The sequence below is a fragment of the Photinus pyralis genome, unplaced genomic scaffold (assembly GCF_008802855.1).
Source record: "Photinus pyralis isolate 1611_PpyrPB1 unplaced genomic scaffold, Ppyr1.3 Ppyr1.4_LG1, whole genome shotgun sequence".
NCBI lineage: Eukaryota > Metazoa > Arthropoda > Insecta > Coleoptera > Lampyridae > Photinus > Photinus pyralis.
In genome coordinates this window covers 35,072,843-35,089,946 of record NW_022170249.1, presented here as the reverse complement: position 1 = coordinate 35,089,946, position 17,104 = coordinate 35,072,843, and the positions used below count along the sequence as shown (strand labels likewise).

General features: G+C 36.0%; 1 protein-coding gene across 1 annotated transcript in view; it reads left to right on the top strand.

The window, feature by feature from the left end:
- Positions 1–17,104, top strand: part of LOC116160054 (nephrin-like) — a 138,556-nt gene that overhangs the window by 12,265 nt on the left and 109,187 nt on the right. The window contains exons 3-6 of the mRNA XM_031473188.1: positions 4,491–4,601; positions 13,305–13,508; positions 13,559–13,704; positions 13,788–13,938. Coding sequence (XP_031329048.1) covers positions 4,491–4,601; positions 13,305–13,508; positions 13,559–13,704; positions 13,788–13,938 — 612 coding nt within the window. The remainder of the gene's footprint in view (positions 1–4,490; positions 4,602–13,304; positions 13,509–13,558; positions 13,705–13,787; positions 13,939–17,104) is intronic.

Sequence of the window (17,104 nt, the reverse complement as noted above, 5' to 3'; positions counted from 1 at the left end):
AAATATGCAAAGACCACATTCATTATTATTATTGTTATTATTATTATTAAAAAAGGCGCTTCGGACAAACTTTGCACTAGGCGCAATTTTACCTTGCCACGCTCCTGGATGTCTATCATGGGAATCTCGGAAACCATAAAAGGTACGACGATGGTCAAATTAGAGAAAAGATGCGCAATTAAACAGTTATTATCAGGCTTTAAAGAAAACCAGAAAATTCTGATTACTTCCGATGATATACGAGAAAAAACGAAATTTCCTGATTTCGTTTCTATTTTTTTTTCTGGTGTAATTTGAACAGATACAAACAAAATAAAGGAAACACTTTGTAATTGCCACTTTTTGAGCTTTACAAGACACAGTTGAGAGTACATATACTGCATCGAGTGGCATTTTTTATTGCGAATAGATCGATGTACGGCACAAAAAAAAAACAAAAGTTAGAAACTGGGTTTCAACAGGATGGTGCACCCACACACAACGCGTTCATCATGCGAACATACTTATCGGGTAAATTTCCTGGAAAATGGATGCAATCAAATTTGATAATTTTAAAAAAATGAAGAGATGGTTGCAGTCATTTTTAAAACACCGCAACATCAACATTCGCAATGCGAACACGAATTCTGCATAACGATATCGACAAATCAGAAGTTGTTAGTTTTGACTAGAATTTAATTAATAATGCTTCGTAATGAAAAAAAAATCGTTCCAACCTAACGACGAAACAGTACAAATTTGTTTCTTTAAAACTACACTAAGAACACCTTGTAATGTCTTTTAATTTTATTGTTACGAGAATTCCAGATGCACGATTGTATTGTTTCTCAATCGTGAGTAGAATTAATAATATACACATAATACACAATTGGCGGCCGTCTGCGACGAACTTCGGTAGTTCGCACACAATCGGTGACTTTAAATTAAACGGCATGATTAGTTAAATCTAAAAAATAAAATTTAATTAATTACAAAAAAATATACATTCCTACTATGAATCAATTCCACCTCAAACGGAAACTGACGGCACGGGACGGTAGAATCTCAAACTCAAACGGAAGTTGTCGGAACGGGACGTAGACTCTCCAACTCGACGAAATCTGTCTGAATTGTAGACTCGAGCGCCAGCAGGGGAATGCGGCCTTGTCCCTGGACAAGAATTCGAAACGGTTGCCACAGATAACACGCCAGAGACACGGTCTCTAGAGATCTTGCGGTCGGCTTCTAGCGAATGATCTAAAATCAGCATTACGGCACATGGTAACGACAACAAATTTGTTAAGCGGGACGGTATAACTTTTAATTGTGACGAAACGGCAGCTCTAATTTTTTTTTGGAGAGCACAGGGCGTGGGCAAGGATAATAAATGCTGAGATGGTATTATTATTGGGCGCCACTTCGTTTGTAGTAGAAAAAAACGAAGAAAAATATGGTAAAACAATATTGCATTTAATTGGACAATGTTACTAAGCACAAATGTGGCAAAGAAATGGTGGACTAATTCCTATTGATAATTAAATAGTAATTGATGACCTGGGTCTTTTGCAATGCAACAAATAACTAATTAATGTTACGCGCTAACATTAATAGAGCGCAATAGTACAAACAATTTGAGTAAGTATAATTTTACATAATATGTAATTTCTAATTAAGAGTCTTCTTTACCTAAGCGCAACTTTTTTACATTATAGTGTATAGATGATTATAGCTGCAAGAGATAAGATGAATTTCTTGCTTTGTCAACTCCTGTCTTGGTCCTTAGTTAGTTCCCACCGACACTGTGCAGCGGCGCCACTTGTTACACTCAAATTGTTGATTTATCGCCCGCCAAGATACAGACTTTATTTACAAAAATTATGATTTAATTTTTTGGGGTCATGTTTAGAAGTAACTTATCTAAAAAACTGTCGGTTTACTTTTTCCATAAATCGTCTTGATCGAGAGTAAAAAAATAAAACAGATTAGCGCAATAATCGGTGCGAAACATCTAATCTTTAAACAATCGGTATTCAGTTGCTATAAACTTTTAAAAAAAAATAGTCCGAACATTTTGTAGATAAAGGTCTAAATTTATAAAATAGTTCTTTAAAAAAATTGTTTTTTGAAAAACAACAAGAGTTTTTATGGCGGGCGCTCTTATGGAAATTTACATTGGGTGCAGTGGGTACAGAAGACTCTTAAGGTCGGCACACAGCCATACGTTCACAACATGCGTACGAAAAACACGCAAAACATGCACACATACAATTGCCTTATCTTCAGTTCATGCGGTTACTTATCTTCGGGCGGTCGCCAGGTGACCAGTGGATTGGCCTACGACGATATCAAATCTACTGCTTCGAATTTCACCAACGGAATTAATTTCGTTTAAGGACTCCAAGACCAGATAACACGGAAAATTCGATCGCCATAAAATCTCGAACACTTCTTAAAACAGCTTTTAACGCATGTACGAGTATAAAAAGCCCTAAAAGACGCAAGGCAATTAATCTAATAATACTGTAGTTTTAATCTTACCCCTAAGTAGAGGGTTTTAAACACTATAACCACTGCGGTCTAATTAATAATTAGCTTCTAAAGCCAAGAAAGTATTATAGAAATACTGCAAATATTAACGTAAATAAATTCAAATTCAACCTTTATCGCTGAACGTCTGGCTCGTCTGCCTCGAATTTTTAAAGATTATTTACCTATTCAAATACCAATAAATGACATTTAAATTGACTAGTGCCCTCTATCTGCACTATTATTAAAATGAACACGTAAACTTTACATGGAATTTTGAGTTACGATAAATACACGTTACAACGGATGCACAAATTAATTAACGGTATCTACCGGGAAACAAAATCCAGGAAAGCAAAACGTAAACCAAAAGTATATTTATTTATTTATTATCCCTTTCTTGTTCTGGGCCCTAAACAGGCTTGCGCCCAATTACAGAGTGACGCATAATGCTTTTTAGAGGTGCCTCTGTAGGTCTTAAGTTGTTCTATACTACTCCGGTATGTACCTTACGAGTTAGGAAAACTGCAGGAAAACCTAATTCGGAGTAGCCGGCAGAATGCTCGAAACTGGTCTAAGGTAATTTCCATCCCTGCCACAGGTGAAAAATTCACCTCAACCCAGGTTCGAACACCCGAAAGATCTTACACAAGTTCGACATGTTAAATTGCAAACCAAATGACACGCCTATGGCACTTGAATCGAAATTCTCAAAGTCGAAGGAGAAAAATACCGAAGAGGAAAATCCTTACAAACTAATGTACTTAGCAGTGGGTACATATCCCGATATTGCTCATGCTGTAAGTGTACTGATCCCCTCTAAATTAAGCGTTTACCTTATACAAACTTCCCAAAAGGGTAGAGAACATCAGAAATTCCGGTCGGTCGGAAACCTTGTTATTTAATTCCCAGGCTCCCTGGTGTGGTAAAAATCTGGGACATATTTCAAAATCTAAATTAATTAAGCACGCTTAGAATGCCAATAGACTCAATCGATTGGGTGATTAGATCTAATTAGTTGAGGTTGGAAATTGGAATTAAGTCCAATACGGTCTCTTGTCTTTTTCCTAACAGCGATTGACATACGGTGCTGCGAATGATAACATTTCTGCACTTCATTTCCAATTTCTAGAGAAAATTTAAGTCTAGACGCTACGGTTTTCTTAATAACGAAGCGTCAAATTATTTATATATACCGGGTGGTCATTGAAGCTGGTAAACTTCAAGGCGGAATTGAAGGAAATTCAAGTAATAAGTAGAATTAATTCCAACCGAGTTTGAAACCCAGGGGTCGACTCCAGGAGGCAGCGTCAGAGCTTAAATCCCGTCCTGTGCCCCCCCCCCCCACAGTATAATATTAAACTATCAGAAATGTTAATACATGCGGATCACTGTTCGACGTCTGCATACATGAATCAACTACTTTTATTATATCGCCTGGAAAATGCCAGGAGGGATATTGTCAATGCGAACATTTGATCACACTGTGCGGAATTGTTACTGGCGGGAATTATTGCGGGAGGTAAATTGGCACAAAGGATATTTTATATAGGACTTCAAAACAAATCATTAAATTTTGGCGAAAAAAAAGACTGCACTTTCTACGATAACCGTTACCTATATTTCACATCAAACGTAGCAACCTTTCCAAACTACTTTAAGAAATCGCGAGTTTTCGTAAAATACCAAATGCAATTCTGTCGTTACAAATTTCTCGCATAACTTAACCTACGTTCACTATATAGGAGATTGGTCGCTAATAATCCACAACGGAATTAAACTTCTTTGGTCACGTATAGTAAATGCCGAAAAAACTGAATGACCTATACTTTTGTTGTAAATGTAACATTAAACTTATAAAAGAAAAATATAAGTTTTCCTGTTCAAAATGTGAAATAATTCGGTAATCCGCTAACATGCATGGAAAGCACTATAATTACATTGATTGAAAGCACTATAATTAACACCACATTTTTGTATTTCAGTTCCGCCTCATCAGATGTTGGTGTACGATAATTCAGGGCGAGACGTTTCCGCCGTAGTAGGACCTATGGAGGAAGGATCCGATCTTATCCTTACTTGTGAAGTTCGTGGAGGCAAGTAAAATGTCACGAAATGAAAACTTTTATACACTTTTTTAACAAATAGGGCCTTACTACTTGAAAACTTTCACCCTTAAGATGATGCCGCAACTCGCGAAAACTTGAAATGCCTTGTTCCAGGTACTGTCGTTTCGTGACTGCTAATTGTTTAATTAATTTTTTATACCTATTTGGCGAGATGAATTTCTTAAGTGGGTTACGCGGATCTAGATTTTTATTGCATGTGTAATTTTACTCGCTTTGATAAGCTGCTAAAGTGAACATCTGAATCGTAAAAAGAACGCTTGATTATAAAGTAAATGGCGGCAGGGAAAAAAGGGCGCATGGCCAATAATTAATAAGGCGTACATTTCACCCTATTCCAAAGAAATATTACCTTTGCTCTTTATTCGTTCACGTCAGCGGTCTGTGAAACAGTTGAAAAGACTAAAAGTATGACCGTTGATCGAGTTTGTTGGTTATTGCTTATTACTAAACATTACACACAAATAAATTGGATGTGGAAAATTAGTAACAGTGTATTTTTGTACTATCCTTCATTCGCAAATTATTAAAAGGCGATACGTCTTATCCACAATGCCAGCCAATTTCGCAATTAGCGAGTGTTCTTATTACGTTTATAAAGCGACGTTCAAAAACTTCCTACATAAGTTTTGACTTTTTTAGTGTAAAAGAACAGTTCCCTCTATCCGCATTCGAAATTATATTTTATAAGGAATACGAATGAATTTCCGGGCGCATTTTTCACTAATAACTAATTGTTCTTATTCGAAGAGAAAATTATTCGTTAACTACTAACCTTACAAAATTAGCGAACGGAACTAATTTTCTTTAGCAATCTTGGAACTCGAGGTTTGATAAACGGTACGAAAGTCTGCGGACTACGATCAAGCATTTTTCATACGTAGATTAGAATTGTAAGCCGTATAATCGGCGATGGGTCTAAAACTAAATCAGTAGGAGATGAGATTGGCCACTAGACCGGTACAGATAATGAAGCTGTTGATCCAGTTCATTCCAAAGCTGTTGCTGAACATTCCGTTGCATATGACAGAATTTGTCTGCATCGTTAAATCTGCGTTAAATTATTGCCAATTTCGAAAACGTGTTTTGAAAGAAGACCAAAGGTCACTACTTGGTATAAATACAACAGTTGTTGGAGGCTTCTGGTAGTGATAGGTAAAGCGTGGAAGTTGATGTGAAATTGATAACTTTTCTAATAAATCCAATCCAGAGGATGAAAATAATCAATGTGTGATAAGTCAGTGACCTTTTGAATGTAAATGAGAGGACGAAAGTAGCGGCAATCGCCGGCAACCTGAATGTACTGCCGGAGGGACGGACGGACTCGAGGGTCGGCGGTAGCAGCGGTTTGCGGGATGATCTCAAAAACCCGATCGAGTTCCGCAAATGGCGGCGGTCACTTCGGAAAAACTAAAACAAAATTACGCAAACTCCCTAGCGGGAATGAACGCAACAAAACAAAACACAAATTAATTAGTGGTGTCTACGTGAAAGCAAATGCAGGAAAGCCGTACAATATCCCCCATAATTGATAGAACAGGAATAGTTGGTGAAAATTTTGTATTTAGATTAGAAACCCGTTTTCCGAGTGAAGAGGCATTATTTGTACAACTTTCATAAAGTATATTCAAATCTAATTTTCATTTTAAATTTTAAGGTTTCGTCATCCAAATTCGGTTTGGCACCTTGAATTTTCACCACTAGTAGTAACAACAAGGTTTATTACAATCACTTGCACTTGACTACCCGGGTAACAACTAATTAAATAGTACGCATGTTAAAAACTGCAAATAAGGTCCGAAGTGACTTTTATTTGTCACGGATGTATAGTTAATATGCGAGCGTAGCCAATAAAAGTGTGCTTACTTTTGGATTGCTTTTACGGCGCTTTTATTCATGTCTCTAATTAATTTAAAAAGTAGTAACTAATATTCTGAAGTACTACGAGTAAAAATGTTAATAATGCTTTATTATTATTGTCCTCATCCGTACAGCAGTATTAAGTATTACAAAATGCACATAAAGTTATAAAAGGTAATAAATAGGTTTTGTGATTTCTCTAAATAATAAGTACGAGAGTGGAGGTATGGCACGCAGTATTAAATATACAAAGTTATTTTCCAGCAAAATGTATACAATTATTTGAGACAGTATATCAAATCGATCTGATTTAAAACGCAACGGAAGTGAAATGCCATACTTATACCCAGAACAGCAAATTGATGCTTTAATAAGATATCGCCATTGTAAATGATCACGTTTATAAAAATTGTGTAATCACGAAGACGAAGACTTTTTGCAACGAAGTTTTTAATGCAATGATTGCTTAACTTTTAATGCCAAGCTTCAGAAAGTGGAAATTCCATCTTTTCATTTTAGTGAAGTTAGTTTGTCACCTTTAACGGAGGTGGAGTCAACGTATTGCATTTCTCCGACATCCAGTTATCGCATTTATTAGTTGACAGTTTTTTTCGTCTAATTACTAGGCCACAGATTTTTATTACCTAAACCACCTTACTTTACTCGGTAAAATACAAACCTCACATTTACCGTTGCGATATTTCTAAAATATTTTTGATCACCAGGTGCGTGCTGTATTCCAGTGGCGTATCAAACTTGCGTTTTTTTAAATTTAACACCTCTTATTTTATTACCGATTTGGAAAGTACTTGAAAAATACGTATTTTTTTATGTAACATGTTATACCCCTAACTTTAACGATTTCGCTGTTATAACCTTTTTTCTTCAAAATTTGACAGTTTTTCGAAATTTGAGAGAAACTAAATCGCGCAGGGGGCTAAGTTTTGGGCTGAGGCACAGGTTAAGACCTCTTCCACAGTCACATAATTTTTTTAGGTACTTTATCAAAAAAATTAAATTTTTTATTGACTTTCGTCAAATGTCATATTTTTAAAAAATTTTAAATAGCACCCCCCTAAACAAATTATACCTTTAGGTAGCCAAAACTGCAAATTTTCCACTGATACAAAGAAAACTCATTCCATAAAAAATTTCAGAGAAAAACCAAGTCGAAACGCCGATTTGTAAAAAAGAACCTTATTTTGCGAAGTTGAGTTTTATAAAATCAAGTATATCTCTAGAACTATTGATCTGATTTTATTATTCTTTTTTTAAATTAAAGCTATTTATATGTGCTATATGGCATAAGTATTTTTCGATAAAATCAACTGTTAATAAGTAATTTAAAAAAATGTTTTTTTAAAATTTGTTTCTGATTTTTATTTACGACCTGTATTAATTTCTGTAAATTAATAGTGTCTATAACTAACAAATGTGAATTCACAGAATATCTACCAATGTAAGTAACAGAATTCAGCTTCACGGACTTCTTCTGATAGTGAAAGTTCAAACTCATAACAACCGACCCAGAAGCTTTTCAAACGAAAAAATCAAGCCTACGAATTCAATATAAATATAATAATAATATTTATTCACAAGGAAACCCCAAAAAAGAACAGCATAGATATAACAATAATAAATTACCTATAACAATAACAAGTTTAAAGTGTGCATTACACATAAAAAAACATGTTATAACATGGAAAGGCGATCTAAGGAACCATTACTTCAGGTTCTTCACCTTAACACTGATAAGAAACTTCGTCAAATTGTTATAGAAAAACGAAATACAAAAATCATTGCAGTAACGTCTAGAGGTATTGTAGCTGCAGAGGCATGTTTATCATAAATTTTGTTACCTCACATACTCCAGGATAAGACCAGATACAGTACCAATTGATGATTAAGATTGGTATGTGCGGTCACGGTCACTAAACCACCCACATACACGTATCTGTTCAGCTAGATCAATTTAAATTCAGGTACTAACAAAACCTTGTACTAAATAATTATAATTTTTCCAGGGCTCGTCCAGCATCCGCCACAACTAAAAATCTCGATAAGACTTAAGACCTAAACACTGTAACTTTCTTCTACAAGAACTTTACAACTGACGGGACTGACTGTCTTGCTATAAATACGATCAAATACAGCTGACTGCCATACACCAAAACAAAAAGGTTAAGCAAAAAAATTTGACCAAAAAGCACCGATCAACAATTGCCCACATATCACAAGGCTGCGTTTAACAAATTCGAATTCGAGTAATATGCTCGAACTTGTTTAATCTCAAATTTGCGGCAACATTTGCGAAATTCAACATACCGAGTGACCCAACATTACTATATGGTGCTGATGGCAAATAAAACGTCCGCATGATGTAGTTTACACAACAGCAGAAAAGTTGGCATACGAGAAGTTTTACTTTATACGAGAAGATTTATTCTTGAATCTAAGGGTACAGCATCAAAGTTTTCTAATTCGAAACTTATTTCTTACTTTGATGATGAAGTTTCTCATATAAGAGAATATACAAAGAAAAATTTTAGCTACAGAGTGAGCAACAAAGATTGAAGCGTGCCGCTTCAGCTAAATTGGCAATGTGCCGCTCATAGCATATGCTGATTTGATACAAGATACGAAATACGAATAGACGCACGTCACTGTGACAGCGCTGAACGTCATTTTCGTATACAACTCCATACAAAGAAGGTAGTTTTGATATTAATAGGAACAAGCGGTGATGACGCACGCTTCAATCATTGTTGCTCACACTGTATAACGAAGCAAAGAGTCTGACTCATCTTGAAATCAAAAGTGTATGTTGCGCCAGATAATTTGACATACGATTCGTCGCGGTTAGATTATGTGGAAACAAAAAATGCATTGGAAAATTTTACGTCAAAATCAAAAAGAGATCCTATTCCGGAAGAAGCAAAGAAGATGAAAGATGACCCTAAGTTTGGCCTCCATCACCTCATGATTAGAATTACTCTTGTTCAAAATCATGTCAAATACCATTATACAGGGTGTTTTTTTGGGAGCTTTAGTTAAAAGTTTCTGGGAAAGTAAAATAGGTAGGTTTTTGAAAATTTGTACTTAGGAGCTACTCTGAAGACCGAATCGATGTAAAATATTTTCAAAATGGCCGCACTTCCGGAAACACCGGAAGTAGATAGTAACTTCGTTATTTTAAATGGCAATCCCTATTTTTTATTGCATTTTTGGATTCTACGTGAAATTTCACTTTTTTTGATACCCATATGTCGATATCTACCATTTATGGTTTTTAAGCTATTTTGACTTTAAGAAAAAAAATGGCGGATGCAGATGGTACCTTGATAATTGATTACTTGAAAACGGTTGTAGTCATGGCAACCTATTTTTATCAGTGCATAGAGAATTAATAAGGCTTTCTTTTAGTGCACTTAAAAAAAAGTTAAGTTGCGTACGACCGCCCCTATGGATATCCAAATTTATGAAACTTCAAAGACTAAAAACTCAGTTTTTTTAATGGAATGACCATGTTCTTACTATTCCATGAGATAGAGAATCGAAATGGGCATATTTTGACAATACATGTTCCTATAGCTATCTTTAACAGTTTCTGATTCCCATTTTATTGAATTGACACTATTTTTTTAGGATTTTCTTTTTAGTAGTCGGCCATGATTCTATAACAATTGAATTTTAAACAAATCTAGTGACACTAATCCATCGCCCACTGTTATAGGTTAACATAAGTTTTTCAAAAATCGAAAAATGACTCGCAGTGGTTTCACCTATTTTGGAATTTAATTGTTATTTATGGTGAAATGGGCAGAATCGCGGCGCGTGCTTTCCGTATATTCATTCGAAAACTAGAACGAAATTGTATGAATTTTTGAAATTTTGTACCCCTAATGCACTACAAACCGTTGAAGCACAAGTTATACAAAGCTCTACAAGAGAATATTTAAGAAAATGAATTGAATTGCAAATGCAAGATTAACAAAATAAATTCAATGCAAAATATTGTTGAAACATTTTTGGTATGGAATTGTTGCTAGAACAGATATCGCATTACCTCTCTTAATTTCCAGACTTATACGTTGTTTAAGAAATTCTGTTGAACGACTCTGTTTAGATTTTTCAAAAATTTTCTGTCCTATATCCTTATTAAATGAGTTATTTATTAATGAATTATTTAGACTAGAACTAGAATCAGTGGTATTAAAGAATCCATTCCTTGATTTGTTTAAAATTCGATTGTTATAAAATCATGGCCAACTACTAAAAAGAAAATGCGGAAAAAAAATGGCATCAATTCCGAGATCAATTCAATGAAATGGGAATAAATCAGAAACTGTTAAAGATAGCTATAGGAACATGTATAGTCAAAATATGCCAATTTCGATTCTCTATCTCATGCAATATTAAGAACATGGTCACTCCATTTTAAAAAAAACTGAGTTTATAGACTTTGAAGTTTCTTAAATTTGGATCTCTATATAGGTGCGGTTGTACGCAACTTAACTTTGTTTTAAGTACAGTAAAAGAAAGCCCTATTCATTCTCTATGCACTGATAAAAATGGGTTGCCATGACTATAACCTTTTTCAAGTAATCAATTATCAAGGTACCATCTGCATCCGCCATTTTTTTTTTCTTAAAGTCAAAATAACTTAAAAACCATAAATGGCAGATATGACATATGGGTATCAAAAGAACTGAAATTTCACGCAGAATCCAAAAATGCAATAAAAAATAGGGGTTGCCATTTAAAATAACGAAGTTACTATCTACTTCCGGTGTTTCCGAAAGTGCGGCCATTTTGAAAATATTTTACATCGATTCGGCCTTCAGAGTAACTCCTAAGTACAAATTTTCAAAATCCTACCTATTTTACTTTCCCAGAAACTTTTAACTAAAGCTCCCAAAAAAACACCCTGTACATGGCTAATACCTTGAAGTGTACAAACAAATTCAAACTGCCAACTTGTGAAAATATCACTGAAGAAGAGGAAGAAGTAGCAGATTTTAGTGTATATGAAATATTGAAAGTGACGAAGAGGTTGATTTAGTTTTTCGTTAAGTATTAGGATGTATTAGTTATTAACAGTTGATGTTATCGAAAAATAGTAGCATTTGTAGCATATAGAAAGAGCTTTCTTTAAGAAAAATAATAATGAAGTCGGACCAATAGTGCCGGAGATAGTTGATTTTTAATAAAACTCAATATCCGCCATCTTGGATTGGTCGCCATTTCTATTAGCTACCACTTTGAGATGGCAATCGTGTTATTTTATCCAGTTGGCCCACACATTATTAATAGTAGAACAGGTACACCACTCTGTCTTTTTGTAGTAAAAGAACCAGCAGCACACCAAACAGTGGCAAGAGATGAATGCAATGGTTGCTCAACAACCACCATTGGATTTTTAAAAGCCCAGATGCGACAATTGTGTTTGTTAACGTAGCCACTTAAATTGATTGAATGATTCTTGTCAACTAGGTCCAGTCGAAACTTCCGGGCCGATTTGATTTTATGTCGTTTTCAAGCGAAATTGAATGACGTATCTGCCACTTAACGAAACACCAACCTAAAGGTGTCTTTGGCTCGTATCCTTTGTGGGAAGCTTTCACAAACGTATTTGGTTTGGAGTAGGTATGCGGCCAAATCTGTCCCACTTTCTAATCGCAATATTGATTGAAGTTTTGAATGAATGTACCGAAAGGTAGAAGATTTAAATACCTACCTTTGACATTTCCTTCATATATGACAGCATGAACGATGCATTTAAGACCCCACTTAATTAGAAATATATTCGAGTATAACGTCAATATGATTTCATTTTATTTCCTATTTTTAAATTATACTGCAGGTATAATAAAAAATACTATAAGAAACGCGTGTATAATTGGTCTTTAAAGCACTTGCAACGTGTAAAGGCACTCCGGTGCGCGTCGTGTCCTTAAACTCGTTTCGCGTGCTTTAAAGACTTGATTATACACTTGTTTCTTAATATGTATACTATTTCTAAATGGAATATAAAAGAGCTGCATTAACTGTAGTTAAGTGTATAATTATTTCAAAAATCTGAATGAGCCAATACTCTTTCTTCTAAGAATAATACAACCTACCAGGTACTATTTAGCACAAAAAACAAGTCTATATAATAAACAAAATCGGGAAATGAATAATAATTTTGACGTGTTAAATTTGCTTAACCTAAATTTTATTTAAATTTGTTATCTAATTATCGTCGAAAAATTCCATTAGCCGTTTTCGTAGAGTCGGGCTGCGTGACAAGTTTCATTAAATTTTTAGTTGCTGTTTAAAAGTTAGCTGTATTAAGTAATTACAGGAAACACTGGCATTTATTTTGCTTTAGCCCATCGGGCCTCGCCGAAGGAAGGATTTTATAAATGACATGTAATTCATTAGTTCTTTCGGAACGTGGGTCCCGTATCTCATAAATATCTAATCTATCGTTAGTTTCAGTGTTATCGCAAATCTCGAAACCACAATAGCTATAATAGTGTAGGATAGTATAACCTGCCAGTTCGCGTGTCCTTTCGTTATCGACCCACACCTTTAAAGGTTGTTTTAATGTGCCCGCTCGGGCTTCATATTCGATTTTACCCGAATAAAGTCTAAGGATTTGTGCATTTGACCCGTAGAAATTCCATCGGTGGCTTTATCGTACTTTTAAAATGCCCTTACATATGACCATTCGATACGGCAATTTCAGATTTAAAGATAATACTAAACGACTCTGCGATATCGGTTCGCCCTTACTTTCAACGTCCTGAAGTTTTTGCTTACTTCCAGGTCGCCCTCCTCCGACACTAACATGGTTCGTCAATGAGAGAATCGTAGAAGGTCACTTGGAACCATCGAGAAACCACGTTATGGTTAATAGGTTGGTTGTAAATGGAGTCAAGAGAGAACACTTGAATTCTTCGTATAAATGCCAAGCTAGTAACACGAAACTGATGATGCCGACCGAACGAATGGTTAGATTAGAGCTACTACGTAAGTATGCATAATCGAGTGGTAATTATTCTAAGGGCCATTTTTTACAGTGCGCCCACTTAGTGTTCAAATTCTTCTGAAGCCTAAACAAATGATTGCCGATCAAGATTACGTAATCACATGTCAGGTGGAAGGTTCGCGACCTCGGGCAACGATTTCGTGGATTAGAGATAATCGAAAATTCCGAAGGGGAAAAGTAAATAAATTTAATTAGTACGGATTGTACATACAGTTTTTCCCTCACCAAAGCGGCAATAAATTTATATTTCGTTTCTCTAGATCGCGGAAGATGGTAATGACACAACCATTTCGAGTACCGTGACATTTGCCCCAGTTCCCGAGGACGATGGAACATTCTTAAAATGCTTAGGTGACAACCCCAGTCTTCCAGGAGTTGGACAAGAGGATTCGTTTAAGTTAAACATTGTCTGTAAGTGCTCTTTTGTATGTGTCATTTTGAATATTTTGTATATTTCCGTCAGAATTTTTACGTACATCCCGGTAAAGATGTGTCTTGTTGTAAAATGCTTCATATTTGTGTTTCCAAAGTGATTTTTATAGAAGAATGTTATTAGGAATGTGTGGAATTGGATTTAAGTTCGGTCGCAAGAGTGTAGCTGACAGGTATTTGTTCAATTTGCAAGAGCGAGACGCTCGAAATTTGAAATTAACATTCTTAACATTAATGAAACTACAACACTTTACTCCATCCCCAAGTCGATAGTTTTGGTATAAGAACAGCTTAATAGGGCATATAGAGGAAGTGATTTTTATTTTAAAGGAAATTGGATATTCGCTACTGCTATAGAATCCAACAGAGCCATAAAATACGAAAGGCATTTTTAGCCAATCGTCGAACATGAATCAATTGTAATTTTTAACTTGACTGAAAATGCGACATTTCCAAAGAATTTATATATTTCGGGTTTGGGTATGACAACATCTTGTGTGATGTCACTTTTTACGAATAAGTGTTTCGGAAGTTGTTTACAGACAAAAAAGAAAACTATGTTAATGTTGCTCGGTAGGATTAAAGGGTATGAAATATGAGCCACTTTAGAAAGTCTCCCGATGTATAAAATATATGAGAACGTATTACAAAGTAAAACAAGTACCTACTTCACCTATAAACTTCTCAGGGTAAATTAATTATTGTTTATGTTTGACATCAAAGTTAGATCGGAGATGCAAGGTGCTTGATTGCGAAAAAGTTACGTAATCGGTTTGTACGTAAACCTCTAGTTATGTCTAAAAGTAAATGAAATCTAAAACCAGTAGGATTTTAGAAGCACTTTTGACGGTACCTTACTGGCGAAACTAACCGACGATTGGCCAATAAATAAACAAAAAAAAATGTACTTGGAAATGAGAAAAACAACTAAATAAGACTTTATTCATATTCTGTGCTAACAATGTACGAAACTTATGCAATGCCAAACTAGCAACGTGGGAAACTCATCTTGCAAACGTTTGGCGACTCCTGTACCATAACTGATGGACCATCACAAGCAAAGCCAATGAAGCATTTTTTAAGAAATATCTGGAATCCATGCTTTTGTAGGCAAGCCAGCATGTTTTGTGTGATACTGCTGAAGTGTCGGAAAGTTCAATCAAGACCAAATTAAATACATAGGCTTCTCCCGGGAAATCTTCAATGAAAGTCCGAATCAAGGGTTGTCTTCTTGCTAAGTGTAGTCGATTCGTCGATTAGTACTGATATTTTGCTTTTATTCGCGTTCATTTCTCTGCATATCCTTTTCTTCATCTCGGTTGCTATGTGTAAAGCGATGTCGGCGCATGTTTTATCGGATGCAAAATTTTCCCCATAGAAATTTCGTTCAATACTTGTAGATATGTCGTTAGGTAAATCCACAAATGGTCTTTGACCTTTAGCAAGTTTATAGACCGTTCTAAACACCATTTCTGTGGTTGAAAATTTCGTTTTCTTCATATCATGAACAATTTTTCCACATATCTCTTGTGCTTTTATATGAGAATCAGAATTCTTATGCTCAAAAACTTTTTTCCTTAAGCTGGACTGTTGAGATTCCTTTTTCGAACTATCTCACTCACAGTACATTCTTGCCATGGTTTGGAGATTCTCAAATTTTTTTCTCGGTCCACAGCAAAAGCTCGAATTTTGGAACAAATTGAACAGTCTAGAGCTTTATTCTTAACTATTAACTATTAATCATTGTTTGCTTTGTAATGTTTGCACTGATCTAGTGTCCAGCACGAAGGAATGTCATTTTCAATTTCCACTTTAATTTTTTACCAACAAAACCAGATTTGCAATTTCCAAAGTGCTGTGCGATCCGCGGTATATCCACCCCCAATCAGTGGGATTCAAGTTGACTCCCCGCCACTTCTGCACTTGGAGGTAGTAACTTGCTGCATGATGGGCTGCTGCATCTTCCGTGGATGGCAAACGGGTGAGATTTATGCTCTTTGAAGTGACAAACGTCTTATACCTCAGGAAATACAAAGTATCCCTCGCGATGTCACCCCCATATAGAACCACAAAACACTTGATGCCTGCTTCTCTCACGGCTTGTGGGACTTGTTCAGCAAGTAGTTCGCTCTTGCTCAGGAATGCGCTGATTTTGGTCTTTCCTTGACCAAATGGTGCTGAGGTGGTATCGCAGCTGGTAAACGCGTGGGTGAATAGTACCGTCCCTGGTGATCGGTGGGAGTCCTGGTGCTTGTAGGAGATCGTAGAGGTAGAGTAGTGCGAGCAACCATCTTTGCCCTTCGTGTTCTTCTGAAGGTAGACGTTTGTCTCTTCAGCGCCTAAACCATTGAGAAGAACGAGTGGGTCGACGGCTTCTCCCACTATGACGACCCGATCGGATACTGCTCTTTTTGAAAGTGCCGCCATGACGATCTCTCGATCCTCATCCTCTTCGGCAACCGCCACTTCTACTCCCTCCTTCTGAAAGGCGTCACAAAGAAGAGTGATTAGGCGTCTCTTGTTCTCATTGCCCAATGCATGCCCTTGAGCAATTTGAATTACTGTGGATTCATCGAACGTCAATTCGTAGCTGGAATGAGCAGCGTAGCGCCGGAGTTTTGGTGTTCGCCTATTTTCGAAGAACTGTATCTTGGGAACCAATGGTTGCATAGACCTCGCTCTATAGTCCAGTCAATAGAGAAAAGTTTAGTCAAAAATTTGGTGTCCAAGAGGTTATGACTGATTCTTATGTATTTTTTGGCGTAGATTCCGAATTTTTAATCTCCCACCAACCTTAGGGGGGGGGAACCCCCCCAAAAATGCAAAAAACCCCAAAATTTCGGCCCAAAATTCAGAATTTTGGAAAAATCTCGCTAAATTTAGATTTTTGGCCCAAAGTACCTTAGTTCCAAATTAAAGTACACAAAATTTGCAGGAAAAGTGATATATACACTTTTGGTCTAGGACCAACGGGGGCGGAGATAAGAGGGGGGTCAAAAAAGGGTACGTTGTTGGAAAACGTGAAAAAAACTGAATTTCTCTGAATAACTCGCTAAATGTTGGTTTTAGAGAAAAAACTCAAAGGACCAAAATGAAAGTAGACGAAAAATTACTTCGGAAAGTGCACGTGTGCGGAGCCGATGAA